The following is a 27,852-nucleotide window of genomic DNA, read 5'->3' as shown; positions in this document are numbered from 1 at the left end:
TATTCCTTAGTGATGGGCGTGTCCGGGTAAGAAGGGAAGCACATGAAGTGATGCATCTATCATGCGTAGTGGCCACTGTACAAGCATCTGGAGGCAGTGTTATAATCTGGGGTTGCTTCAGTTGGACAGGTCTAGGCTCAGCAACGTTATGGGGCAATAGTCAGCTGACTACCTAAATGTACTGAATGACCAGGTTATCACATCAATGGATTTTTTCTTCCCTGATGGCATGGGCATAAAATCAGGGCTCAGATTGTGAAAGACTGGTTCAGGAAGCATGAGGAATCATTTTCACACATGAATTGGCCACCACAGAGTCCTGACCTTAACCCCATTTGGGATGTGCTGTCTTTGGGATGTGCTGGAAAAGGTTTTATGGAGTGGTTTGACTCTCAGTACAAGATCTTGGCAAAAAATTCAGGCAACTCTGAATGGAAATAAATGTTGTGATGTTGTATGAAGTTTTTGAAAGAGTGGCATAGCGAATGTGCACCATAATCAAAGCTAAAGCTGGTTCAATTTTGCCCGGCAATGTCGTTTGTTCTGTTTGTTCATCACCTAACCTACACCTGTTTGTTAATACTGATCTTGCCTTGCGTTTTGGATGTGTCTGTTCTACTATCATTAAAGTGATGAAGTGCACTTGCTTCTGTCTCTACGCTCCGTTCTTGACACAAATGTATTTGGAGATTGCCAAATTTAGTTTGCTCCAGTATATATATATAATGTGTGCGTGTCTGTGTTTAACAATGGACATTGTCATAAAACAACTTTACAGAAATCTGGATATAGACTTAGATTTAGTGAATGTTCAGGTGTTTTGAACATATGTTGTTCAGCTTTACTACCTTTACAACTGAAACACTAATCAATATTACATTAATAATCTCATTGTGTTATGGGCAAAATATCACCAATAAAAATGATTTACTGAGAAACAGACACATTGGAATCACATGGTAAAACCAACATAAATGCAGTACACATTTTTAATATACAATAGTGCTGCAAATAAAAAACAATAACAACAATAAAAAAAAAAAACCAGAGTATATTTAGCAAAGTGTGACATGAAAACTTTAAACTTATACCGAATATGTTCTCATTCTCTGAGTCAAAGAGTTATAGTAGTACACTATTACAAAGTTTTTTTCTTTTTTTAAAGTAGTGCTACTAGCAGTGTATTAGTACAGCACAGCAATCTGGCGTAAATTAACAAAAGCTATTTTCTTTATTAATCCACAGTTTAGATGAGCTCTCTTTTAAAAGAAAAAAAAAAAAGAGCTGCCTCATTCTGTCGGATATTAAGCACACCCAGTAACCCTATAGCTGTTTTTTAAAAAGGTGCTATGAGCACACTCTTAAAGCCCATTGACTAAATCATAGAACACTATCACTTATTTCACCTTCTATATTACTATAAACAAATATGTAATTGAATAATATATACATAAAGCAGTAATTCAATCACCTGTCCAAATAAGACAGTAAAATGAAATGATAAATTCTGCTTTAGAGAATGTTTTAAATTTCCCGTTTTGTTTTTTGACATTTGTACCTGATGCCTTCCTCCTACTGCTTTATCATTTAAAAGCATTTTCAGTCATTTTTACTGGCCTGATCATTTTTGCTTTACATTTTTTACAGTCTACAATTTGTGCGTACTTGGTAATATTGTGTAGACTGATCTTAATTAGGTTGTCTTTAGTATAATGTGCTGCTAGTCTTTATCTAAATAAAAATGCATGAAAAGCACCAGTGACACAATTTACATAGACGTTATATGTAGATTAAAAGCTACTTCATCTCCTGTTTGGAAAGTATAAAATGCCCTGTGCACTTTCATATGGACATCAGGACATGTTTGTCCAAACCTCATCTGATACTAGATGAGGTCTCTAAGTACCCTTTTCACAGAACGCAGCAAACAGCATGTACCAAACTTTACAAAATATCACAGCTTCTGATGTGGATTGTTGTGGAATTTCCATCCACTTATGCACATGACCATTTAATTCTATGTACTGTACAGGTGAAACTCGAAAAATTAGAATATCGTGCAAAAGTTCAGTTATTTCAGTAATGCAACTGAAAAGGTGAAACTAATATATGAGATAGACTCATTACATGCAAAGCAAGACAGTTCAAGCCGTGATTTGTCATAATTGAGATGATTATGGCTTACAGCTCATGAAAACCCCAAAACTACAATCTCAGAAAATTAGAATATTACATGCAATCAATAAAACAAGGATTGTACATAGAACAATATCGTACCTCTGTGGCATGGAAGCTATCAGCCTGTGGCACTGCTCAGGTGTTATGGAAGACCAGGATGCTTGAATAGTGGCCTTCAGCTCTTCTGCATTGTTCGGTCTCATGTCTCTCATCTTTCTCTTGGCAATGCCCTATAGATTCTCTATGGGGTTCAGGTCGGGCGAGTTTGCTGGCCAATCAAGCACAGTAATCCCACGGTCATTGATTGGTTTTGGTGCTTTTGGCAGTGTGGGCAGGTGCCAAGTCCTGCTGGAAAATGAAGTCAGCATCCCCATAAAGCTCGTCTGCGGAAGGAAGCATGAAGTGCTCCAAAATCTCCTGGCAGACGGCTGCGTTGACCCTGGACTTAATGAAGCACAGTGGACCAACACCAGCAGATGACATGGCTCCCCAAATCAACACAGACTGTGGAAACTTCACACTGGACTTCAAGCAACTTGCAGTGTGTGCCTCTCCATTCTTCCTCCAGACTCTGGGTCCTTGGTTTCCAAATGAGATGCAAAACTTGCTCTCATCAGAAAAGAGGACTTTGGACCACTGAGCAACAGACCAGTTCTTTTTTTCTTGTTTGTTGTTCAGGAATACGACATTTGAAGCCCATGTCCAGGATCCGTCTGTGTGTGGTGGCTCTTGATGCACTGACTCCAGCCTCAGTCCACTCCTTGTGAAAGTCCCCAACACTTTTGAATGGCCTTTTCCTGACAATCCTCTCCAGGCTGCGGTCATCCCTGCTGCTTGTGCACCTTTTTCTTCCACACTTTTCCCTTCCACATAATTTTCTATTAATGTGCTTTGATACAGCACTTTGGGAACATCCAACTTGTTTTGCAATTACCTTTTGAGGCTTTCCCTCCTTATGGAGGGTGTCAATGATGGTTTTCTGCACAACTGTCAGGTCAGCAGTCTTTCCCGTGATTGTGATTCCTACTGAACCAGACTGAGAGACCATTTAAAGGCTCAGGAACCCTTTGCAGGTGTTATGGCTTAATTAGCTGATTAGAGTGGGATACTTTGAGCCTAGAATATTGCACCTTTTCACAATATTCTAATTTTCTGAGATTGTGGATTTGGGGTTTTCATGAGCTTAAGCCATAATCATCTCATTTATGACAAATCACGGCTTGAACTATCTTGCTTTGCATGTAATGAGTCTATCTCATATATTAGTTTCACCTTTTAAGTCGCATTACTGAAATAAATGAACTTTTGTACGATATTCTAATTTTTCGAGTTTCACCTGTATATGTGTGTGTTCTTTATGTGTGTGTGTGTGTGTGTGTGTGTGTGTATCTTTTTTGACTCCATCAGTTTTTCACACCTCCCTGAGAATATTTACACAATAATATACACAGTTACTTCTGATGACTCTTTAAAGATTCACTTAAAATTAGTGAAATGCTTCAGTGGAAAAACCTTGTGTCAGGCTGCCAGTGGCACAAATCTACACGATCATATACAGAGTTCATCCAACAAATACTGCTAACAGAACTTTTTCATTGGCAGCGTAACCCTCAAGGAATCACACCAGACTTCTGCCAGTCTTATTTTCCTCACCAGAATGGAGCAAAAAACCTCAGCTAGCAAGCTAATTTGGATTTTTGCAAATGTGATCGACAAGTGACATAAAAATATGAGTCTGGTGTGATTGTCTTAATTAATAATTAGCAGTTTGGATATTTTGGTTTGTTTGTTTTATTTATTTCTTGCCTGCTAGATTGATTTCAATAAGAAACCTCAGCCTAGCCACTTATTGTGCTTCCAAGGTTCACCAGAATGTGTGGTTACAGATGTACCCAGAGATAAAGCTCTTGCATCCTTTCCCACATAAGGCTTTACGTGGTGCTCTGGGCTCTTGCATCCTTTCTCTGTGCTCTTGCATCCTTTCCCACATAAGGCTTTTTAATCAGGCAAATTTTATTCGCGAGTGGTCTCACTGTTCCTTCAGTTAGAGCAGTCAGAGTGCATTGACGTTCTGTGAGCACTCCATCCTTCGTGTGCACGCTTTAACCACACTCCTACCTGAGCTCTGTTTCTCGTTTGAGAAACTTAATGCCAACCATTCACGAGTCAAGTCCCAAATCACAAGAGCAATTTTCTCTTTGAGTGACACTTGGCTTTGCCTCTCACGGGCATGTGGTAGCGCACTTTCCTCCAGAAGCGAGCAGACAAAGCAAACGAAGAGAGAGATATCTCATCCTCTTCTCCATCTCCCTCCATCCTTGTGCAACTCCACCTCCTCCTCTTCTTCCAGGCCTTTAGAGCCCCCTGCTTATCCCGCAGGAGACGCAGTGACTCGGGGAGGATGGAGGGATCGCTGAGCTGCTCCATCTCCAGCAGCATCACAGAGATTGAGTCATCCAGTAAGGCACGATGGAGGCCTGCCTGCTGCTCGAACCATGACGAACCCTCTGCCCTGCCTAGAGATGAGCTGGTGTATAGCAGCAACAGTCGACGACAGACATTCATCGTCTCCTCCACCACGTCTGCCATAGCTACAAAATGGTTTGGAAAAGTTAATATATTAATCATTTTGCTTTTATTAGTGAATAAACTCTGAATGACTCCAAAACCAGAAGAAAATGTTGTATTGACATTTTGTCAGTGATCAGCTGTAATGATGCATTATTGCATCCAATCCAATATTTTCAAAACATTTCAAAGGCAAGAGAGTCTTAAAAATTCAAATAGTAAATTCAGACCTTCTAACACAAACTCTGCATGCTTAGTAGAATATCATGCCATCAGTGAGGAGGCTGGAGTGTGGAGGAGTGTGTGGCTACCACCAGGTTATGAGCGCTCCGAGAACTGTGTTATCGATATGTGCTCATGTGAACTAGCTAAAAGTTGTTCAACAGTTTCGAGATGCAGTTTTGCAAAAACATATCTCTTACATAACTTACAACAAGGTCCTTTTTTGAATATCGTCAGTAAACTTTCTTCTCAGTGATAACCCCGTGCAGTATCACCATGCAGTATTTGTAGTCCAGTCTTACAGTAAATTTGTAAATGATTTGGTGCTGCCAAACCAGGTTTAATATTTCACGGCATTCATGCCATTTTGTGTCTGTGTGTGTGTATTTGGAGAGCAGGAATAATAAATGGGATAGTAATTTTGCCTGAAATGCTCATCCCTATCTCATACATGTTTTGTATATTCAAACATGAGTTTGCTGTAGACCATTTTACCTTGTCCAGGTAGACAGTCCCGACCCAAGATGAAAAGCCGGTACCCATAGCGTCCCTCCAGAACCTGTGGCAGCGTTTTCACAGCAAAAACCTCAACAGCTTCACTCAGCGAGTCGCCTTGAACTCGGGGATACGCCACATAGGCATCATACAGTTTCCCATCACCATCTGCGGGTGAAAATAACTGCACCTTCAACAACCAAACCATGAATCTGGAACTGGGAGCAAAATAACTCTTTTCAACTCCTTGTAATTCCTATTCCCTACAAAGTGTAAAGTGTACTAGGTGTACTAGTGGGGTCTGTGAAGCCTAGCAGGAGCGATTTTTACATTTTTTAAATTTATAACATGGAAAAAAATTAGTGCACTATATTTTACAAAAATTACGCTAATATTTAACCGTACACACACCCACACACAATTTTTATTGTTTTCATATCGACTCCTGTATGTGATGCAATATTTAGTCACTAAGCACACACTTTTATTACTTTATTATATCTATATTTGCAAAGAATTATGATATTTTTTGAGAAACATAAGATGACCAAATTATATTACTTCCCATGCCATCAAAGATTCATGGTTGATAAATTATCACTGATTTTGTGTCCTGGAGACAAGCGCCATGTGGTTATTTTTTGTTTCTGTTCTCGCCCTCTTATTAGCTTGTTACCTGATTATTAGCATCCACCTGTTTTGTGTTTGTTCTTGCTTAGTTTGTCTAAGTTTACCCTGCTGTTTCTTTGCATTGTTGCAAAGTCTTATTGTACTTTTTCTATTGTTAAGTCCAAGTCTTGCTTTCTAGTTTCCTTGTTACATTTGTTTTTTTTTATTCTTGCCTGTGTTTCAACTTATGAATTATGAATTATTCCAGTTTGAAGCTGCCCGGTCAACACCCATGGACTTTGACAATGTTTCTTGGGTTCGACCCAATAAAACGCACAGTAAGTTTATGCACTTGCGTCCTGCCTTAGTTATGCGTGTGTTGTTGTGTTTAAAACAAAATGACAAGCTTCTCAGTAAAAAGAAATTATAAATTATCGTATGACATATTCTTACTTTCAAATTAAGCACTAGCTTACAGTATTTCCCACCTCAGAGGGCACCTATTTGTTCAGTTTGTTGCTTCCTGGTTATTCTGTGTAATTTTTGCATGCTCTTCACACAAGTGTTAAAATGGGCTGAGGGGAAACACTGGTTTCCTGGTGTTCAGCGTACCTGTGCTTGCATAAAAGAAAGGAAACAGGGTCCGGAAGAGCAGAGCAAGCTCCACCTTAAACTCTGTGTACAGGAGAAGTCCTATGATGAAAAGAAGAGCCAATGTAGTGGCCAGGAGTCCAATCGGCAGGAGCAGATTAGGATCTGACAATATACGAGAAGTTAGCACCCTCTGATCAGACAAACCAGCAGTCAATTTTGCAAAATCATTTCACTTATAATTTCACTTAGACAGAGAATGTTAAACACAAGACCCAATAAAATAAGGCAGTCTTTTTTTCCAAAAAGACAATTTGTCAAAAATTATTATTTATTTATTTAAACATTTACTAGGACTGTGATTTCTGCTCAAAAAGAAGCAACATAGACTAGCGAGAATCTTATACTGATTCAATATAATAGACCGAAGTAGACAAAACTGAAACAGCCAAAAGATTCTCTTGAAGGTACTAAGGTTATAGATTATGGCTAGAAGTAGTTTATTTGGGGACAACAATGCATAAGGCAAAGGAAATACTTCACAGCGATAGTAAAACAAACCACGGGTGTGTGTTCTCTGACCTGCAGGCTGGAGTGTAAAGTAGCCAGAGGCAGTTCCTCGGTGGCTTAAGGCCATGCAGGTGAAGTTCAGGTTAAAATCATCTGGCATTACCCAAGACAAGAACAAGCTGCGCTCTACCCACCAACCTTCAGCCACCTGGCGCTCCCTGTAAACACAGTTACAATCTGTTTATTCCATCTTGGAACAATATGAACAAAATGTAAACCACAAATTGACTGTGAATGCTTTCATTCAGTCAGTGTGAAAAGGATCAAATCAATGCTGTCAAGCCAACTAAATTTTATTTTCATTCCTCCAGATCACATGCATGCACTGGAAAGAAATGTCCTTTCTTCAGGACCATGGTGCAACACACAACAATACAGCAGCATAGTACACAGGAGTACATGAAGTGCAAATGCATGCCCGTGTAAGAAGAATGCAAAAACACAGGACCCTGCATGCCAACTAGACAGGACAAGTTAAGGCAGCATATGAATAAAATGCATTCTGTCTGTAAACTGCATACTGTACACTAAATTAACTGGAAAAAAATTCTCTTAGTAGCAGCAAAATGGAGATAAAGTGTCCAGTGGCAAACAGTTTTTTAAGTGCAGGGCCATCGTTTCGTGTGTATGCACAAATATGTTGCGTGCCTACATTTTTTAATGCAGTGTATATATACATACACACACCTCTGCAAAACAGTCAAACTTCTCACGGTTTCTGCTTGATCAACAACCTTTCACCATCGTTTCCTCTCGAGCAGCAAGAGAGAAGGAAATGTGGTAAGAATTGTTTACGCAGTGGAAACAAGCAGTGCTGTAAATCTGTGTAAGTTTTGTGAAAAGCTAAGATTCCTGATCTTATGCGACAAAAACAAAAACATGCATTGTGTTGGCTGAGTGCAGTATTAATACAAAAAGATTTGTGCAGTCAGCTTTGGCAGACGGAGAGCCTAAGAGTTGTGTTAAGCTCCAGGATGTTTCTGGACATATGACAAAGCAGCAGTAGGAAACCTCCAAAACATTATTATTTTTTTGGTATAAATTAAAATTAAATCCATAATCTATCTCTTTGTTTGAGTCTGGCACATTGGAAATGTGCTGCTCTATAAATATTAAAAAAAAAAAAAACTGACAAAAACTGATGTATCATTAAAGCTCATGTTCAGCTCTTTAGCTCTTTTCAAAACAAAGTAATTGTAGTAGTAGTTGTAAATTCATTACAGTTTTCACGTCTATGACTCACGTTTGAAGTCCCTGGTGGATGCGTTCGGAGGTGTTTGGGGAGACGTAATTGTTCTTGAACTCCCAGACTACCACCATCATATGAACTCCTTTGCCAGGTAAAAACACACGACATGTCCTGTTAATCGGAGAACCTGCACACACAATGCAAAAAACAAACAAAAACAGATGATTCTTTATGGTTCTGAATCCTCATTTTGTATTTGATTACTCAGTTTTAAGTGTAACTCACCTGGTGATACTTTCATGGTGTCTTCAGTGGGCTCCAGCATTTGAGGTATTTTTGATCTCGTCTCTGAAAGAAAAACAAGAGAATAACTGCTACAAACGTGTTGTTATGGGGAAATAATCAGTGATGGGGTGATGCGATGTGGACTGATGCTATGCAGATTTAGTGTAAGTAATAGGCGTGGCCAAGATGACCAAAATATGATTCTACGATATGTGATGTGCGTAACCATGCAGTATGTGTTTATTAACATATTCAGAGTTCACTGACAGTTATTTAAGGTTAACTAACCTAATGTTTACAAAAAATAACTAAAAACACTGAAAATGAGGAAGCATAAGAAATGTTGTTACTGTATTTTCACATTTTACAATAATAATGTGTATTGTAACATAATCTATCACAATATCAATATTGTCATATTGCCCAGGACTACCCCAGAGTTGATGAGTTTCCTATAATTGCATGCCCTAAAAATTCAATAGCACTGTGGTACAGTGAACAATAACCACAAGTGCATGTGCAGTTATTCTAATAATAATAAATGTACAGTAATTATAATATATGCACATGTACAGAAAAAGATGTAGCTCATTTCTGACCACTAGAGGATGCTGCAGAGTCAACAGCACAGAGAGGAGCACGCTGACCGAGTCAGGCTGCTGTCCATTCTCAGGTGATCATGACTATGACCTACTCTCCCCCCGCCTCACACCCCTTCCTCTGTCATATAAACAAGCACATTAATAATGGATAGACTAAGACCAATACTTGACTAAGCACTGAAAACATTTCCACTGTGTCACTTCATTTAGAACTCACAGTTCACTCGTCTGGTTAATTATAATTTACAGACACAAATTAATACAAATGCACAGGCTCTGATTAACCCTTACACACTGTTCATATTCTGACCCTTTACAGTATGGACCGAGCCCAACTACTCCCTCAGGATTAAGTCCCTCTGCCAAATTTTGAACTTAACAATAAACTGGTGTATGATGCAGAAAATGTTTTTGAAGTTTATTTATGTTTTACATCAGTAGTTTATTGTATTTTTGTTGTTGTTGATGTACACTGTCAAAACACAGTGGGTCTGCTTAACATAAAATAACGAGTGATTTTAAAGTATAACGTGCCATAAATATTTCTGAATTAGATTTTTTTTTAATTACATCATGCACACTATCTTCACTCCCCCTCTACCCCATCAGCTAACAACATTACTCTGAAAATGCAGCAGTAACTTAAAATCTTAGAAGTTTGACCACAGCAAATGAATTTTCCACGCTTTGCTGCATGTTATAGGGTATAGGATTGTAAAAGTGCCCGTGAACACACCTTCCCATCCGAACCACACACGTATATGCCAGTCATAATTTTACTGTTTCAATTATTCAAGATTCTCCCATAACTGCATAATAGATTAGGAGTCTACTTAGAAATACAGGGCCTGAAAATTATCTAAAACTGAGGGTCAGGGTTCACCAATATAAAGAAAACAAGGAGGTATAGAAATACTGGGAATGAAATAATCTCAGTTAAGTGTCCATTAGCTGAGGCTTAACTAACTCAGCTTAACTGTGTAAGTAACTGCAGTGCACCGTGTATATCAGCAACAGTTTCTGTCTCACCTGTTATGTCACACTCGATGGTCTCTGAGACGACACTGATGACTCCAGTCAGGTTAAAGGTCATCCTGCAGGTATAAAACCCAGCATCATTTGGAGAAACTTTGTGGACATGGAGCATGAGGTCGTTCTCGGAGAAGAGAAACCTGGACCCTTCCTGAAGAAGCTCACAGCCCTGAGAGAGGAAGACCAGAGGAAGTGAAGCTTTAAACAGAAGCTATGATTATTGAGGTGCAACATAATCTTCTCATACACACACACACACACACAAACACACACACAGGAAAAATATAGATACATTTGACTATATTTATTTAAGATATTAGCACTTGCTAAGATGACATTTTTTACAGTGATATATAACTTATATGGCAAAACGCACTCTGCAGTGTCAGATTTGAGAGAAGTTCTTAATTTCTCAATGATATGAAGATTTGGATTTTCTTCTACTCTTTATTTAGAAATTTAATGTCAATTTAAAAAAAAAACAAACATTTTAGCCATACTGAATTTATGCTTCATAACTGAACATTGTATGTAAAGCTTTTAAACAGAAATCAGTAACAGAAAAGCTTTTAAACAGTAATCAGATGTACAAAATTCAAATTCAAACACTGGTAGCATGGCACATTTGAAAATCGCATACAATCAGCGGTGACCATCCCATAATGAATCTGAATTTAAGAAGTGGATTTTAAAATTCAATTCAATAGGCCAACATAGGGTACACACACACACACACACACACACACACACACACACACCTTGTACCAGTGTATGGAGTAGCTGTCCACTATGTTGGTATAATCGCTTAAAGGACACCTCAGGTTGTCGTTCATGTGACCCTGCATTCGCTGCAGTGCTACCTGAGGTCGGCGACATGCTCCAGACACCACCTCTTCCACCAGAAGAGCCTTCTCCTGCTTGTAGCACTGCTCTGGAGTTCTGCTCAAAAGGGAAGTGAGAGGGGAAAAAAGCATTATTTACTTTTTACTCAAAGTGTAGTTTTGTCCATTGCTCTAGTTTTACACTGTTGCATTATTTGTGTATGGGATTGTCTCACATAATCCACTGTGATCTCACCACTAAACTGCAGTTAAATGTATTTATGAGCACATTGTACACTGAATTAAAACTTTCCAGATATCATACTAGATGATCAGCAATCCAATATGAACAGAGTGTGAACAAAAACAGACTAGACAAATCACCCAGAAAGTTCAAATGTTCCCAATAATAAAACAAAAAGAAAACAATCTGTCCTACATACATACACACCCTTGTGAAAGACTGTGTACTGTAGGTGTGTTGAGAGTTTTGTAGTCCAACCTATAATGAAAGCAATTAGAAGTTGTATAGCTGTACAATTTACAGGAAAATTTAGATTTAATTTTCAGATGAAGCATGTAAGCTAATTATCTTTAATAATGCAGTTATGTTGAGCCTGTTAATACTGGAGCTGTGTGTGTTTGATCCAGCATCGAGCATAGTTTTAAAAAGTTTAAGTTGCAGATAGTGTTGTAATAGACATGACTTTAGTATCAGCTTTCAATGTCAGATCTTACTGTGATATATACACTGTGATATATACAAGCCTGTATTTATTAAGAATCGCATGTCGCTCAAATTAAAACAAATGGAAACATTAAAGATGTGAATAAAACATAAAGATGAAAGTCATTCATTGTCATCGTCTTGCAGTTCTTCAATAACACCATCAGGAGAAGTGTGAGGTGGAACGAAGACGTTTAATCAGGAACTAATGCACATCCATTAGCAGGGAATTGGTATGAAAATAAAGCATAGTATAGCTGCTGAAAAAGCATATCCTGGTATCTGCTTTTTCCCATTCTGAAAGAAGATGACATTAAATGCCATTTTACACTGCAGCAGCAGTACAGGGGTTAAATTATTTGCTTTATATATATCTGCTCAAATATTCAACATATAATGGGTTGATAGGATCACTTTTAGACTAGAGTAATCAACAAAATGTAAAGATAATTTAAAAAAAATTCCAAGATAATATAAAAATAAAAAGCCGTTATTTACAGGTGCGACTTTTACCTTAGGTGATGAGACAAAGGCTGATGTGGATGATGCTGATAATCAACCAAATCAAAACTCCTTTCCCATTGTTAATTTATAGTTCTTTACCATTTGTCAGTAATAGAAATTTCTATTCAGGAAATTCAGTAGTTTTCAGAATGATAGGCCACAAATGCTTTAAGATGAATAACTGAAGAATAAACTGGAACTATACAGGGTTTCCATACCTGACAATACATAAGTAGTGGCCCTGGTGTTCCATGCTGATGTTGAGGAACAACAGGAAAGCCCCCCGTAGTACAATATGGTTCTCCTCTCCTGTGAGCTCCAGGCCAGTCCTCTGGTCGTACCACGTCACTTTATAAATGATGTTTAAAGAATCCAAAAAATACTCCTTCACCAATTCACAGTCTAATAACGCTGCCTCATGTGGGACTGCAAACACACGCTCAAACATTACTCCATGGTCCACGCACAAGTCTGTACTCACAAACACATACACACAAACAGAGAGAGAGAGAGAGAGAGAGAGAGAATATAGTTTGGGATCAAGGATGATCTGCTTTTAAAGAAACTACTATGTTGGACTACTATGTTTTAGTCTCTGTTTCTGTCACCAAAAGCAACAGTAAATGAAGCACACACACACACACACACACACACAGCTTTACCCAGACCTGCAGTTTCATTCTGCGATGTCGCACCAACACTGATGGTCCATGCCAAAGTCAGAAGAGCGATAAATCCCACAGCCATGTCTGAAAGAGAGGGACAAAGAACATCACCTCAACACATCTCATACTAATGAGTAACACAGCCTGGCTCTGTGTTCAGCGTGTCACTGCTCACTGTGAAGCTTAAACTCAGTCATTAAATCCAGTCTGAAGCCAAGCCCAGAGAAGGCGTGGGAAAAACAGCCAATTATTTCTCAAGAAAAAAAAGACAAAAAGACAGCTTTCACATTCGTAGTAAGATTTCTAATACAGCTAATAAATTAATTTGTCTCAGTTTTAAATAATCTATTCATATGCAACAGATATTACTGAGTAGAGCTTTGTATTTCATAAGAAAAGACTAATTAAATGCAGTTGTTGATAATGCACTAAGACCTTACTCAGCTCCATCTGACTATAATGTTCCTCTCATTTTTGGTAAAATGTGTACTCTTGCACTGATGCCGTGTTGCTTGGAATACACAGAGGAGGAGGGAGTAAGGGAAATGAGTAAGGATGCTTCATTGACCCTACATTCTTCACTGTGTCATTCTATCAACCACAAGTTCCTGCTAAATGATATCCCTAAAGACCTGCTCACGCAGTGCTGAAAAAAGCAATATAGCCTACTGCAGTGTAGGAACCCTAATGAGATTAAAAACAGCATTTTGCACATGTTTAGATTAGACAACACCACAATGTTACAAAACAAACCTTAGTTCTGACATGCAATAAAAGCTACCTCATAAACTATTAAAAAACCTAACTGACTTTGTTTTTAATCACTAATATATCCTAACTAAATAGAGTTGAATAACATCAATTCATAGTAAAACAAAGTATTGGGAGGGCTGAGCTTTAGAAGGCTGGTTCTGATTAGGGATTGTATCAATATCAGCAAAAAATGATGGATCGGAGAAAACAGATACCAGATATAAGATACTGGATTCTGTAACAAATGGTAAAGTCTGGAATTAGAGTTGGAAATGTTTAAATATAAAGAGACTTTACTGTTTTTTTTCTAGATTATGATTATTATACTGACACTTTAGACTTTGTATTGTATTTATTACAGTAAGAATGTAAGTGATTTTGTGTGAAAGTATTGGTATTGGAAAAGAAAAAGTAGTAATGTGCCATCTCTATTTCTGATTGGTTCATCAGCATGATTGCTCAGGATTAATTCAGCACGGCTGTGTTTAAGCTAAACACTTGGGCTAAATCTCAGTAGTTAAGGTTCTCAGAAGGTTGTGAGATTAAGTCCCAGCACCACCAAGCTGCCAGTGTTGGGCCCTGAACACTACCTGCTTCAGGGACACCATTTTTTACTTGCCTGTGTCCATGTACAGACTTCTAGTGATAGATATCTGATACAGAAAATACACCTATTTTTCTACACTAAATCCTAATAATCACAAACAAGAGAAAATAAAGATGTCATAAATGAGATGAGATGAATAAATAATAAATAATAATAAATGAGATGCCAGAATGGGATGCAAGACCATCACAGCTAGGGGCAGTGTAGCGTAGCCAATCCACCTACTGGCATAGGCATTTTGGGAGGTCAGAGTGTGTTCTCAGAGCTGGAGGTGCATCTTGACCTTTGAGTTTTGCAGCAAAAACACTCATCATGCACAGTAAATATTTACCTACAAATTTACTTCCACTATAAGGTGGATACTCACATCCCCATTTACATTACTTGATCAGCACAAAACCATAAAGTTATTTTTGACCTTTGGTTACACAAACATTTCTTTTAAATTGTTTATGGACAGACACAAATCACATGAAGGTTCTGTCTCTCCATCACAAAGTATGTAAAGTTAGTGTGACCTACTGTGTTATCAGAAAAACTGTGCCATTACACACTGCATCATTCTGCATATTCACTGCATATTCACCTCTGAATATGGATTGAGACCTCAAGATACTTGAGGCCTTCATGTTTCTCGCACTCCTTGCTGATTCACTCAGGAGTTGAAATGAGTCAGAGGTTTTAATGGAGTTTTGTGAAGTGATTTACAGTTACAGCATTTAGAGCATTTCGGACAGTCACATGGAGAATCTCTGAATCGGAAACAGTAAAAAAACAAGGCCATGTGTTCTGTTATAATCACAATTCCACAGACATCCTATCTTCTCTCCAGAGTAAAGGTTATTTTAAGAAAACACTTTTCTTTCTTAGCATGGTTATGAATAATGGACTTCTGATTAAAAGTGAAAGCAATTCATTAAAAAAAATCATTGTGTTTTTTTTCTTTGCATTCTTTGCTTTGATTGGTGTTCGTGATATAAATGGCCTCAGGTACACAGCAGACTTTGAACCCTGATGTACGTAAATATTTACTGTGCATGATGAGTGTTTTTGCTGCAAAACTCAAAGGTCAAGATGCACCTCCAGCTCTGAGAACACACGTAAATGTCAGTTCACTCGTATTTCATAGGTCTGGGATTAGTTGTGACCAGTTTGACTTCTGCTTTTCCCCGACCTCTTTCTTATCCTCCTAGTGATTAATTTTTATGTGGGAACAGAAATATGGATTTAATCATGTGATCACGCAACTCAGATTTGATAAGCACAACATGATAGATGACAGATTTTTATCTTCTGGGAACATATTTATGTTTTTAGGCCAGATGCCAAGAGTGATTCTCAGAAATGCTGCTAAACTGAGTACAGATTCTTCCCTTGCTATTTACAGTTGAGAGCAAAAGTTTGCACCCTCTGGGGTTTTTGAGTTTTTTTTTTTTTGTTGAGGAAATGTTAATGCACCTGTTTTTCAATTTGACTTAAAAAGTAATGTTATGATAGAAGAGGTGAATCCTGCAACAATCCACATGAGCATCTTGTAGTCATAAGAGAGATGAGAGGAAAAATGAGTGGGGGGAATTATGAGAGAAAAAAAAGTTGCTCAGAGGATATGAAAGAGGTTTCAGGCAGTTATATAGGCAAAGAGTGAGGAAACAAGTTATTACACTCTGTGAAACCAAACTTACCAATGTCTTGCTGCTATTAATTATCTTAAATTATCCTTTGTATACCCTTGTATCCAAAGGAGATATAAACTGTTGCACTCAGTTGTATTACAAAACACCGTGCCTTCTTTGCGTAAGATGATGAAATACTTTGTCCACTACTTTCAATCATCTCTCACGTTACACCCTCACAGCAAAATCCTCACAGCAAAATCCAATAAGACACTATGATCTAGCCAACAAAAACTTCTTTAGCTCACAAGCTCTTGCAGGATCTCAACTTTCTGTTTAATCACTGTGTCTTCTGTTGCTGTTACTCGTTCTGCCGGAGACAGTCAGCTCAATAAATCCACAATATACAACCATTATCAAGAGTATGGTTTTGTGGTTGAGGTGGATCTTTAACCAGTGTCCACTAGTGAGTTTTATTATTACGTTGTAGGCCATATTACAAACACAATGTGTGACATCACCACCACTATTTTGTCCATATTATGCCGTCTTTCATTATTAACTGACAATTATTCTAAATGATAAGACATTTGGTATTTGTTTGATTTTGAAATGGCTTCTTCAAACATTATATAATATTATACTACAGTGCTGTTGAATTCTCCTATCTGGTCAGAAGGTGATATGGTTTCTACAGAAACAGCTCATTCAAAGGGACTTGTATGGAAGATGGTCCACTAATAATAAACAGATTTAAATCATACTGTTATTTTACAACGAAAAATGTATCACCGTTGATATGGTGAAGGTTTCTGTCAGGAGACATTTGTTTAATATTTATGGAAGGAGTCTCCAGAGTCAGCACTTTTCCACCACAGAAAAGTTGTCAGGACATAGGAGCTGGTAACATGACAAGCTGTGTTTTTTCAAGAGAGTGAGAAAAAAGAGAAGCTGGTGAAGGAACGACTGTTGTAATTTCTAATCGTTGGCAAACTGCATTGATATAAGACTAATAATAAAACACTTCAGAAAGTGCTGTTATAGGATAATAATCATCAGGGTGAAACAGTAATTCAGTTAACAGTAACTCTTCATCACACAGACTCATTGTTGATTACTTTTATTTTCCTTTAATACCTCTATGTGTTTTATTCCTTACATAAGATCCTTAAAATTTGATCCTTAAAACACTGACCCTACAGCTGTACTTGCTTCAGCTAAGAGAATGTTATAGATAATAGATACCTGTAGGATCCTAAGGTACTTTCCATCAATATGCCTTTATTCATTAAATAATTTATAAAATTATTGAGTATGCATTATATAAATAGGCCTGCAAAAGAGCCTCCAGTAATGAACAAACCGGAATGATGCAGTGTGTAATGGCACAGTTTTTCTGATAACACAGTAGGTCACACTAACTTTACATACTTTGTGATGGAGAGACAGAACCTTCATGTGATTTGTGTCTGTCCATAAACAATTTAAAAGAAATGTTTGTGTAACCAAAGGTCAAAAATAACTTTATGGTTTTGTGCTGAACAAGTAATGTAAATGGGGATGTGAGTATCCACCTTATAGTGGAAGTAAATTTGCTCAATACAGCAAAAATCTGAGAAGACGAACATGAAAACAGGACCTGAGAACAGGAAAAAAAAGACTTCATGTCTTCATTAAAAAGGAAGTGCTGAAACAGCACCAAGGTCACTAAAAATTTCACCATGAGATTACATACAGAGCAGTCACAAAGTCTCTTTCCTGCAGAATGGATGGCTCTTCTGATGTGGTGCACAGGATTAAGATTCAGCTGAGAAATTTAGGATTCACTGGTTTGACTCTGATTCACAAAAGCAAAATATCCTAGACAGCATCATACAAGGATTTAACGGTGATATTGCATCTCCGGGATGAACTTTCAGATTTCAGGAAGTTTCTTTGGTTCTGATTTTTGCAAACCACATCCGATGTTGCTCATACAGCTTCTGCTCATGAGTGTAATGCAATATCAAGGCACAAGCTTTTAGCGTACATTTAGATTATTAAAGTAGGGATATATTAATCTAGGCTTGCCCCAAGAACACTGAGTAAGTGAGTGTAGAAGGACAGTGAGTCACTAGCTGTATTCACATGAAGACTGGAGATCTACCTCTTCACTAAGCATTTAAATGAACACTAATTATAGAAAAGCCTCACCTTGAAGTGGGTTCACTAACATACTTTTCACTAACTTTTCTCTAACAGGGTTTTAGCTTGAGTAATATTCTTAGACATTGGCATTTGCATTAGCAAGAGGCTATTTTTTTAGATTGAGATACAAAGCACTTTGTAAAGCACTTGGATAAGATTGCCTGCAAAAATGCTGTAAATGTAAATGTAGATGTTAGACCTTAGTTATGGAGCAATGTTGCAGTGATGATGAGTGTTAAAGGCTCAAGCAAATCAACCATAAATACTGACAAGTTAATTCATTTGCTGAAACTGCACATTAATTTTAATTTAACTTTTTTTGTAACTCATTCCACAGCAGGAAAATTGCCAAATTAATAAGGGAAATAATGAATAATAATGATAAGCAACACACAGACCCTTTTTATCTACATGGACTGAAATGGATTTAAATTAGAAATTATTCCAGGCAATCCCCCAGATTTCACTTGATCAGTTCCTATCAGTCAAGGAGCAGCTGATCCTTTAGGGCCTGTCACCTTTTGATTCAATCAGAACAAGAAATGTCAAGCATCTTTAGAAGAAGTGGTTTAGTAAGAGTCAAGTGGTATTGAGTCTATTATACACACTTTCGTTTTTTATTTCATTTTTCTTCTGCTTGTGGGAGACTTGAGTCATTTTGAGCAAGTGCTTTGTTAAGGAGAGAGTCTTTACATGATATAATTTCTTTTTAAGATTTATTCTAACTTGATTTATTATATAATGCTGTGATTTCACCTGGGAATATTAAAATATTAGCCAGATATTTCCTATTTCCTGTTTTCCCATGTGCTCTCTCATCAGATGTGCCAGCAATGTCAGGAACTGCACCACCGTTTGATTTTCAATTTATTCATTAGTAAACACTCCCATCCACAGTGATAGACGAGAGAAAGTCACAATGACAGAAAGTAAATTAAGATCTCTCAGTGTTCAATTATTTAAAATGGCTTTTTCTTTGCTTTAACAGCAGTTATTAGAAGATGAGCCACTCAAGATTTGTAATAAATATTTTTTTAGTGATGATTGATATGGGATAATTACGGCCTACTGTACACATGTCAGTAAACTGATCCCAAATGCTCTGTGCGAGTCAATAATCCGGGCCGTAAAAGACCATACAGAAAAAAAAACAGTTCTCCTCAGAGGAACATACAGGATCATGGCAGTTTTTCACTCTTCCCAAACCACTACTGGGCTTGAGATGTCAGCTGTTTCAGATATTCATTTCACTAAATCAGCAGCCCCAAGACTGAAAATTAGCAATGTATCCTGAGGACACAGACAAAGCAGCTTGATCATAAACACATATTTTATATTATTACCACAGACCAATGTTTTCCTCCTGCTTCCACAACTCACACAACCACCCTATTGCAAAACAGCTACCAACCTGAGAAGACTCATGAGACGCTATACCTGCCTGAAGCATATCTACAACCTTAGAGCACTTTAGAGCAACAAGAACAAAGCCACATTTCGAGAATTAGATTAATTCATAGCGAAAGAGCAAAGGCAGACATGTAAAGTTCTATTTTCTGGGGGAAACATTAAACCAGTAAAGGGAGAACTAGTGTTGTATAACTGTGGAATACGAAGATTAATCCACTGAACAAATCTGTAATGCTTGTCCTAGGAAGAGTCAAATGCACTTCATCAATCTTCCCAGACCCACCTTCATATGTCCGGGAATTAATTATGGACCATGAACAGTCGAGTGGTCGCCTGGGAACTAATGCTGTCTGCAACACACAGCCTCAAACCAAAACTTTTCCCCTTCAGCAGTAAGAGATCAAAATAAAGCCTTTTGCTTGCAACATGTGAGTCAGTGAACATAAAAACACAAGCATTTCCAGACTAAAATCTTAAGGAAAAGGGATATTAATGTATGAATTAGAATGAATGTCTGCAATATTGCACAGTAAATCATAAAGCAGGTATAATAACAGAATATTACTTGCCTTGGTGACAACATGTGGGTGTGAGACATCTGGTGAATCAGCAACTATTTGTATACCAGCAAGGCAGTTATTATAATGCAGAAGTTTAAAACAGTAAAATGTAGTGTTTAAAATAAAAAGAAGCTGTCTAGAAAAGAAATCTCTTGGAAACAAAATGCATTCTCAGGAGTGAATCAGAAGAGGGAGAGCGAGAGAGCGCGCACTCGTATGACTCACGATTCGGTGTGTCCAAGTACACAGCGTGCCTGATGGTCAAACATCAAGCTGCGTCAGTGTGAGCAAAAATAAAGCCAGGACAATACAGATGTTTATATAAGAGTCCCAGTGAACATCCAGACATTTCCTGAATCATTCTGAACCTGTGTTCAGTAAATGATCTAAGCAGCAGTGTATGCAGTGTTCACAGGGTTTTACTAACCCAAGATAAGAGAACCTACTTACCAGCAAATGAGAAATGTCCTTTTCTGCACACCTATGAAAAAAGAAGATGACTTGGTTTAATCGGGTCTGTTTTTGAACCACGGCACTACAAAAATGATGCTGACATCAAATTACATAAACTAATTAGTCATGTTCATGTTTGGAGTAATTCTCTTTCAGCATCTTGGCTGAAATTGCAGATGAGCTAAAATTCTACTAGAAATCCACAGACATTATCTTTCTCCAAGAATATAATTAATTCAGTTTTATCGCACTTATGATTAAATTAAACAGTCCACGCGCACACACACACACACACACACACACACCTAGGGGCAATTCAGCATTGTGCCAACGTGTCCATCTGTATATTGTTAATCCCACACAGATGTGAGGAGAACATGTGATGCCACCCAGATAGTAAACTGAGCTCAGGATCGAACCCAGGACCCTGGAGGTGTGAGGCAGTAATGCCACCCATGCCATGTAATTATTAGATATAATGAGGTTTCTGTAACTAAATCACCAGCAATGTTTTAATAGTAGGAATGTTGGGTTTAGTTTTTCTGTCTAATTGTTGATCATTAATTGTGATCACTCTTCGGTGCTCCAAATCACAATATGCTGGACTGCAGGGGAAACTAGCAGGAGCTTATTATATATACTATTAGGTGTGTGTGTGTGTGTGTGTGTGTGTTATCAGTAAAGTACCAATCTGTGCTTTGCCCCCGGTCCTCCAGGACTGCACTTGCACGGCCCTGTTATAGACTTTGTGTCTTAACTTCAGCCAGTAAATGCCTGGTAATGAGCTGATAACTTGAATGAAGTGTGTTAAGTGAGGAGTCCTGATTTACTGTAATACACAACTGTATACACTACTGCACCACACAGGGCAGGCTTTTTTATACTTATTTATTTATTATCTTTATTTATTTATTTATTTATTATCTATAGGCTTATCTTAGTACATAATAATTAGGATGTTCATAATATTGAGGATCACAGTTCTCCTGACTTACTTCCAGTGAATATGACTTCCCGTTAGACTTTCACACGCTATACGCCCACACACACACACACACACACACACACACACACACACACACACACACACAGAGAGAGAGAGAGAGAGAGAGAGAGAGAGAGACACACACACACACACACAACACACACTCGGGCTCAGTAGAAATGGCCTCACCTCTAATATTCCAGAGATTTGTGCCGGGTGTTTGCTTCCATGGTTCCTGGAGAGAGAAGTTTAGTAGGAACTCGTCCATAAACACACAGTGAAGAAGGTTTAAACACTCTGCTTCCAGTGGGCGTCATCTCTCCGACACTCAGTCAGGACTTGTCCATGCTCACAGGAACATTTGAGAAGCTGAATGTTGCAATTTCCTCTCCGGGGCTGGAGCTTTTCCTGCGCATCGTTGCGCAATAGGCCGGGCCGTGCTGTGGTGTGCTGTGCTGTACTGGGCTGTACTGGTCTGTGGTGTACTGGGCTGTGCTGTACTGGGCTGTACTGGGCCGTGCTGTGGTGTACTGGTCTGTACTGGTCTGTGCTGTACTGGGTTGGGCTCGGCTGTACTGGTCTGTACTGGTCTGTACTGTACTGTGCCGGGTCCTTTCTGCTTCTCCTCCGCGCCTCCGTGGCAGCAGACCCCATTACTCACTACTCAGCACTTTCACTACAGTTTCCTGGCAGATATTACAGTATTAGCTCGTAGTTTTTCAGTAGTTCTTCAGTAGTTTTCAGTAGTTTTTCAGGCTCCACTGCAGATACTGACTCGGACCGGATGATTTCCATGTTGGTCTTTCTGAAGCTTTCTGAAGTAGCAGTGAGCGTTTTTTCCCTGGGGACGTGGGAATGTTTTCTTCTATGAAATTTTCTGTCATTTCCTGTATACAATCATGTTTTTATGTTAAATAATTATTTATTAGCCCACTAAAACAGTCGAGGTATGTAACTAGTTTGGTATCAGAGGTACTCAGATAACCTCAGGGGGCGTGGCCTTAAAGACTGCACTCAGATCATTTCTGCCAGGAAAACGGGCAAAATGAGTAAAACTTACTGCCCAGTGTTTCCCAGGTTAGTTGCTGGATTCACTGCAACCATGACCAGGATCAAGCGGTTACTGAAGATGAATGAAAGTAATAAATTTTTTTCTGCAAAACACTGGTTTAAAAATGATCAGGATCTTTACAGTTAATACAGCCTCCCCTGGTGAGAATAACAGCACTCTCATTGTAAAGTGTCTCTTCCTGTAATGTCTACACATTTGTACAGGCTCTAGGTCCACTCCAGTATGCAGGACAGATTAAATTCATTCATATTTGTAGGTTTGTCTATGCAAACTTCAGGCTCAAATTCAGAGACTGAGATGGTTATTGCATATAATTGTCCTTCAATCACTTCTATGTTGATGTAGATGTACGGGCCTATATAACACTCCTAACAGAAGCAACCAGGTTTTGCAAAACTAATATCTGGTGATGATATTGTGGAGGATGTTATAACAGCACATACTTTTGGCCATAGGCTATACATTTTCAATCAGTGGCCCCAGAAAAGAACATCACAAAGAAATCAGACATCTATAATTCTCCAAGACTTGTGCACAGGGGTAAGATTGAGAAACTGATGAAATTGACAACAGACAACTGTCAGCTGCAGACATCATTGCTCAAAACCCTACAAAGAGTAGTAAATGTGCGCACGCTCAATTTTACAATTATTCATATCAGCCTCCGGCTAATAGCATTTCAAAATAACATTTCACTTATGGAACAGGCTTCCCTGTGTTCACAACATATTAGCATGTTATGTCAACACTGCAATATACCATAAACTAATGTTAAATATATTTTCTCTGTCATACTATACACTTTTGAATTAAATCTAGCTCCCTAAAGGGTTCTCCAGTTTGCTCTGGACAGTGTCTATACAGAAGCTGACAACAGAGTCTTTAACAAAAGAAGAAGTAGAACCTTGTAGAAAGGTAGCAACTTTAACCACTTTTACAAAAATCCTCTGGGCCTCCACATAGCCAAAATGTCTTGACTACATATGCACTGCATAAAGTACAGTCCTGTGAAAAAGTCAGAACCACCCTTTTGTGTTCAATCAAATGGCCATTCGGAACTGAGTGTTAAGAATTGGTGGCAAACAATAACGATGGGAAAATGTACAGTACATTAATTCCATTTTCGGGCAAACAGCCATGCAGTACTTATTTATGCAGGTCAATATTAAAGTTTTGTAACACAAATAAAATATTTACAGTTTTCATATTTATAGCCTTTGTGTGATTTTTTGTCATTATTGTTCATTACTGTTATTGTTAATGCTCATAGACTCAACAGTAAAAACAGTCTGAAATCTGTAAATATTTGGAAATATTTGAAAATATTAGAACTATAAGATATAAGTGATGTAGTCCAAAATTCAAAGTTCAGTTCATATTTTACTGAATACAAAGCTGTATTTCCAAATGTAAACAACAGGAGGAGCGCAAAGAGCATCTGTCTCCCTTTTTGTCCCTGCCGAAAAATCCAGCTTGGTCTGACCAGCTATCAGGCGACAGAAAGCACGCTGAGCTGGTCAGACTGGTAGACCATATTTACCAGGGGGCAAATTATTTTCCGGCTTTCTTAAGACTTAACTAAATTGATATAAATGTTTGTCACCAAAAGTTTCATATTTTCTAATTGCCTTACTGTTGTGTTATTTTGTTAAAAATAACTTGTCTATGATGTAGCATTAATCGTGGTAATTCAGAAAGTGTTTCCTTTCTACCAACACTTACCAGCTGGCAGTGATGGTCTACCAGTTTGACCAACTCGACCTGTGTTTTGACAGCTAGTCAAGGTTCAGTTGATGCGGGTGGGGAGTGAAGGCTAGCCCGTCTGGTCTGATCCCGCACAAGAGCTACTGTAGCACAAATTGGTGAAAAAGTGCCGATGCTGACCCTGTCCAGCACCGAAAGCACCTGCAATGGGGACAATGGGTTTTCTTTTACATCATGTAGACAGCTGGGTGTGTGTGCGTCGCTTACCTGGGGAAGAGATGGCACCAGGATGCACTATGGGAAGAAGGCAAGCCGGCAGAGGCAGTGTGATGCTCTGAGCAATGTTCTGCTGGGAAACTTTGGGTCCTGGCATTCATGTGGATGTTATTTTGACACGTTCCACCTACCTAAACATTGTTGCAGACCAAGTACACTCCTTCATGGCAACAGTATTCCCTAATGGCAGTGGCCTCTTTCAGCAGGATAATGCTCCCTGCCACACTGCAAAAATTGTTCAGAAACATGACAAAGCGTTCAATCCAATCGAGCATCTGTGGGACGTGCTGGACAAACAAGTCCGATCCATGAAGGCCCCCCTGGCAACCTACAGGACTTAAAGGATCTGCTGCTAACGTTTTTGTGTCAGGTACCACAGCACACCTTGAGAGGTCTTGTGGAGTCCAGGCCTCAATGGGTCAGAGCTGTATGAGTCCTGAATGCTTCAATGGGTCAGAGCTGTTTTGGTGGCACAAGGGGAACCTACACAATATTAGGCAGGTGGAAATATATACACAGTAGGTTCCAAAAGTCTGAGACCTCATTGAAAATGTGATATAAAATGGATCATAAGGATTTGCACAAACAGCTCGAGTGCACACTGTGATTAAAGCAAAAAAGGGGATGTACCAAATACTAAGAAACTCTGAAATGCATGTAAATATTTCAGAGATTCTGCCTTTCAAGGTTCAAGGTTCTTTATTTGTCACATGCATTACATACATGTGATGTATTAATGTAGTGAAATGTTTCTCCTTAGTGCCTCGTCCAACAGTGCAACAGTGATACATAAGCAGAATATAATAGAACAGAATATAATAAAAGCCAAATATGCTAAACGAACATAATGAATGAAATGGAAAAATAAAATAGAATAAAATAGAATAGAATACACTCTATCTGACAAAATATAGATGTTACATGTAAAAATATGTAGAAAGTGTTTAGCAGCTTGAAAAGAGGAATCTTAGCAGCTTTTTGAGGATGTAGTGTGCAAAAGATTCATGAGTTTTTGTTTGTCCACAGTGCAACTGTTTGTGTATGTGTGTCTGTGTGTGAGGTAGTTGTATGCAGACTTCTCAAGTGTCCTCATTCAGTAGCCAGATTGCCTGAGGGTAGAAACTCCTCCGGAGTCTCTCTGTGTTGGTCCTCAGGATCCAGTAGCGCTTCCCTGAAGGGAGCACTGAGCAGAGACTGTTTCCGGGGTGGTGAGAGACTTTTACGATCCTCCTGGCCCTGCATCGCTGGTTGTAGATGTATGTGATGCAGGGGATAGAAGTCCTGATGGTCGTCTCCGCTGCCCTCACCACTCTGGACAGTACATTCCGGTCCTTGGCCGTGGTGCCTCCAAACTAGGTGGTGATGCTTCCAGTGAGAAGACTCTCCACAGCCCCAGTGTAGAAAGCCTTCAGCACCCTGTGAGAGACCCTGAACCTGGCCAGACACCGGAGATGGTAGAGACGCTGTTGCACTCTTGTCGCCAAGCTGTATGTGTGTGTAGTCCATGACAGGTCTTCTGTGAGATGGACCCCAAGGTATTTGAAGCTGCTCACCCTCTCGACTGTGGCCCCTTCAATCAACAGGGGGCTGTAGTTCCTCATCTGCTTCTTCCCATAGGCAATAATCATCTCCTTAGTCTTGGTGACATTCAGGGAGAGATTGTTATTCTGACACCACGTGGCGAGGATATTTACTTCCTCTAAGTAGGCCTTCTCGTCACTGTTGGTGATGAGGTCAACAACCACTGTGTCATCGGTGAACTTCACCAGCCTGTTGGAGCTGTGCGTGGCCGTGCAGTCACTGGTGTAGAGGGAGTACAGCAGGGGGCTGAGGATGCAGCCCTGAAGAGCTCCAGTGCTGATGGTGAGTGTGGAGGAAGTGTGGTTTCCCATCGTGAACACCTGGGGGCATCTGGTCAGGAGGTCCAGGATCCAGTGGCAAGTTTTCACTCAAGTTGTTGTCAAGAATATAATTTGTTATGAAAATTGTTGCATTAAATTAGAAAAATAATGCAAATTAGAAGCATTTTCACTAGCGCTCTCAGACTTTTGGACCCCACTGTATGTACATGTATATATATTTTAAAAAGTTTGGACACCCCTGATTTGTGGCATCTGTTTGAGCAGCACCTTAAGCTATCAGTGCCATGACATTCTTGGTGCCATAATCCCCAAATGCCTTGAACATGCCCACAAACAACAAAGTTGTGAGCACAAAAGAGACTCTTATGCCATCAGTTTCTCTCTAGCATAAACGCCCAGTGTTTCTCAGAGATGTGTAAGAGATGTGAGAGGCTAGACCACCTCTTCGCATCATTTAGTCACTGACAAGATACCAAACAATCCTGATTGCCACTCAGAAAGACAGACATCTTTCTGACTCTAGATAATCTTATCACCCTACCATTTGGGAGCGCACATCTGGAACAATAGTAATGGGTTGGCAACAGAAGGGTATCACCTTGGGTGTTGTTCTTAATTTACATTAAGATGAAACCTCATTTACATTGTAAGCAGGAAGATTAGGGTGAACTAGTATAAAACGTTTGAGTAAATGATGATCAGCATTCATTCCAACTCTGGTGGATCCAAGGTGCTTCATGTAGTTTGTTACTGCTGTGCTGTAAATAAACCTCTTCAGTTTTCCTTACAATGCACTAGATGTTTTTTACATTATTTGGTAGCGAACAAGAAAAAATTCTTAGTTCTTCAGTGTCACGTCCTTCTTACTTCAGGATCAAGATTAAAATATACAACGCAGACCATGCATCGAGGCTTTAGGTTATTGAGTTCCTAGCACAAAAGTGTACATCATTCATCAGTTACACTGAAGGTCAAAGCAATCGGTTTGCATTGAAGATATCACGTGTAAGTAATGTGCATGGAACTTTTGGTGTGACGGATCACAATACACAGATAATTCATCCCATTAAGTCATAATTACTACAGCAACATCACTTACAGATGCAGAGATCTGATCCGGTCCCAACAATACATTACTGTCATCAGCTTCTCCAGCTCCAGTAAGTGGTGCAATGAGAATAGTGTCATTAAATTAAATAAATATTGGGCATGACAGGTTAAATAGTTCATGTTGGAAGTACTGAAATATGACCTAAAGGTAACACAGGCTGGGAATAAAGGATCTTAGCTGAGTGAGAGAAACCAAATACAT

At 38.9% G+C, this 27,852-nt stretch overlaps 1 protein-coding gene across 13 annotated transcripts; it reads right to left on the bottom strand.

The window, feature by feature from the left end:
• Window positions 1-960: 960 nt before the first annotated feature.
• On the bottom strand, window positions 961-22,007 carry zmp:0000000936 (interleukin-1 receptor-like 2). Of its 13 annotated transcripts, none has more exons than XM_053234013.1 (14): window positions 21,816-22,007; window positions 20,639-20,669; window positions 20,414-20,442; window positions 13,056-13,142; window positions 12,612-12,864; window positions 11,614-11,664; window positions 11,100-11,280; window positions 10,339-10,510; window positions 8,708-8,770; window positions 8,477-8,609; window positions 7,246-7,391; window positions 6,685-6,828; window positions 5,464-5,631; window positions 961-4,769 (listed from the first exon to the last, which is right to left on the bottom strand). In XM_053234013.1, exons 1-14 carry the CDS (start codon window positions 21,892-21,894, stop codon window positions 4,357-4,359), a joined length of 1,950 nt encoding a protein of 649 aa, XP_053089988.1. In that variant the 5' UTR covers window positions 21,895-22,007; the 3' UTR covers window positions 961-4,356. The 13 variants fall into 13 exon arrangements, with proteins under 13 accessions (XP_053089988.1, XP_053089984.1, XP_053089985.1 ...); XM_053234009.1 differs by lacking the exon at window positions 21,816-22,007 and adding an exon at window positions 20,947-21,228; XM_053234010.1 differs by lacking the exon at window positions 21,816-22,007 and adding an exon at window positions 20,947-21,227 and having other exon boundaries at window positions 13,062-13,142.
• Window positions 22,008-27,852: the final 5,845 nt, after the last annotated feature.

Source organism: Pangasianodon hypophthalmus, chromosome 5 (genome assembly GCF_027358585.1).
Source record: "Pangasianodon hypophthalmus isolate fPanHyp1 chromosome 5, fPanHyp1.pri, whole genome shotgun sequence".
Taxonomy (NCBI): domain Eukaryota; kingdom Metazoa; phylum Chordata; class Actinopteri; order Siluriformes; family Pangasiidae; genus Pangasianodon; species Pangasianodon hypophthalmus.
Note: the sequence above shows the minus strand (reverse complement) of the source record. Positions and strands in the feature narration are given on the sequence as shown.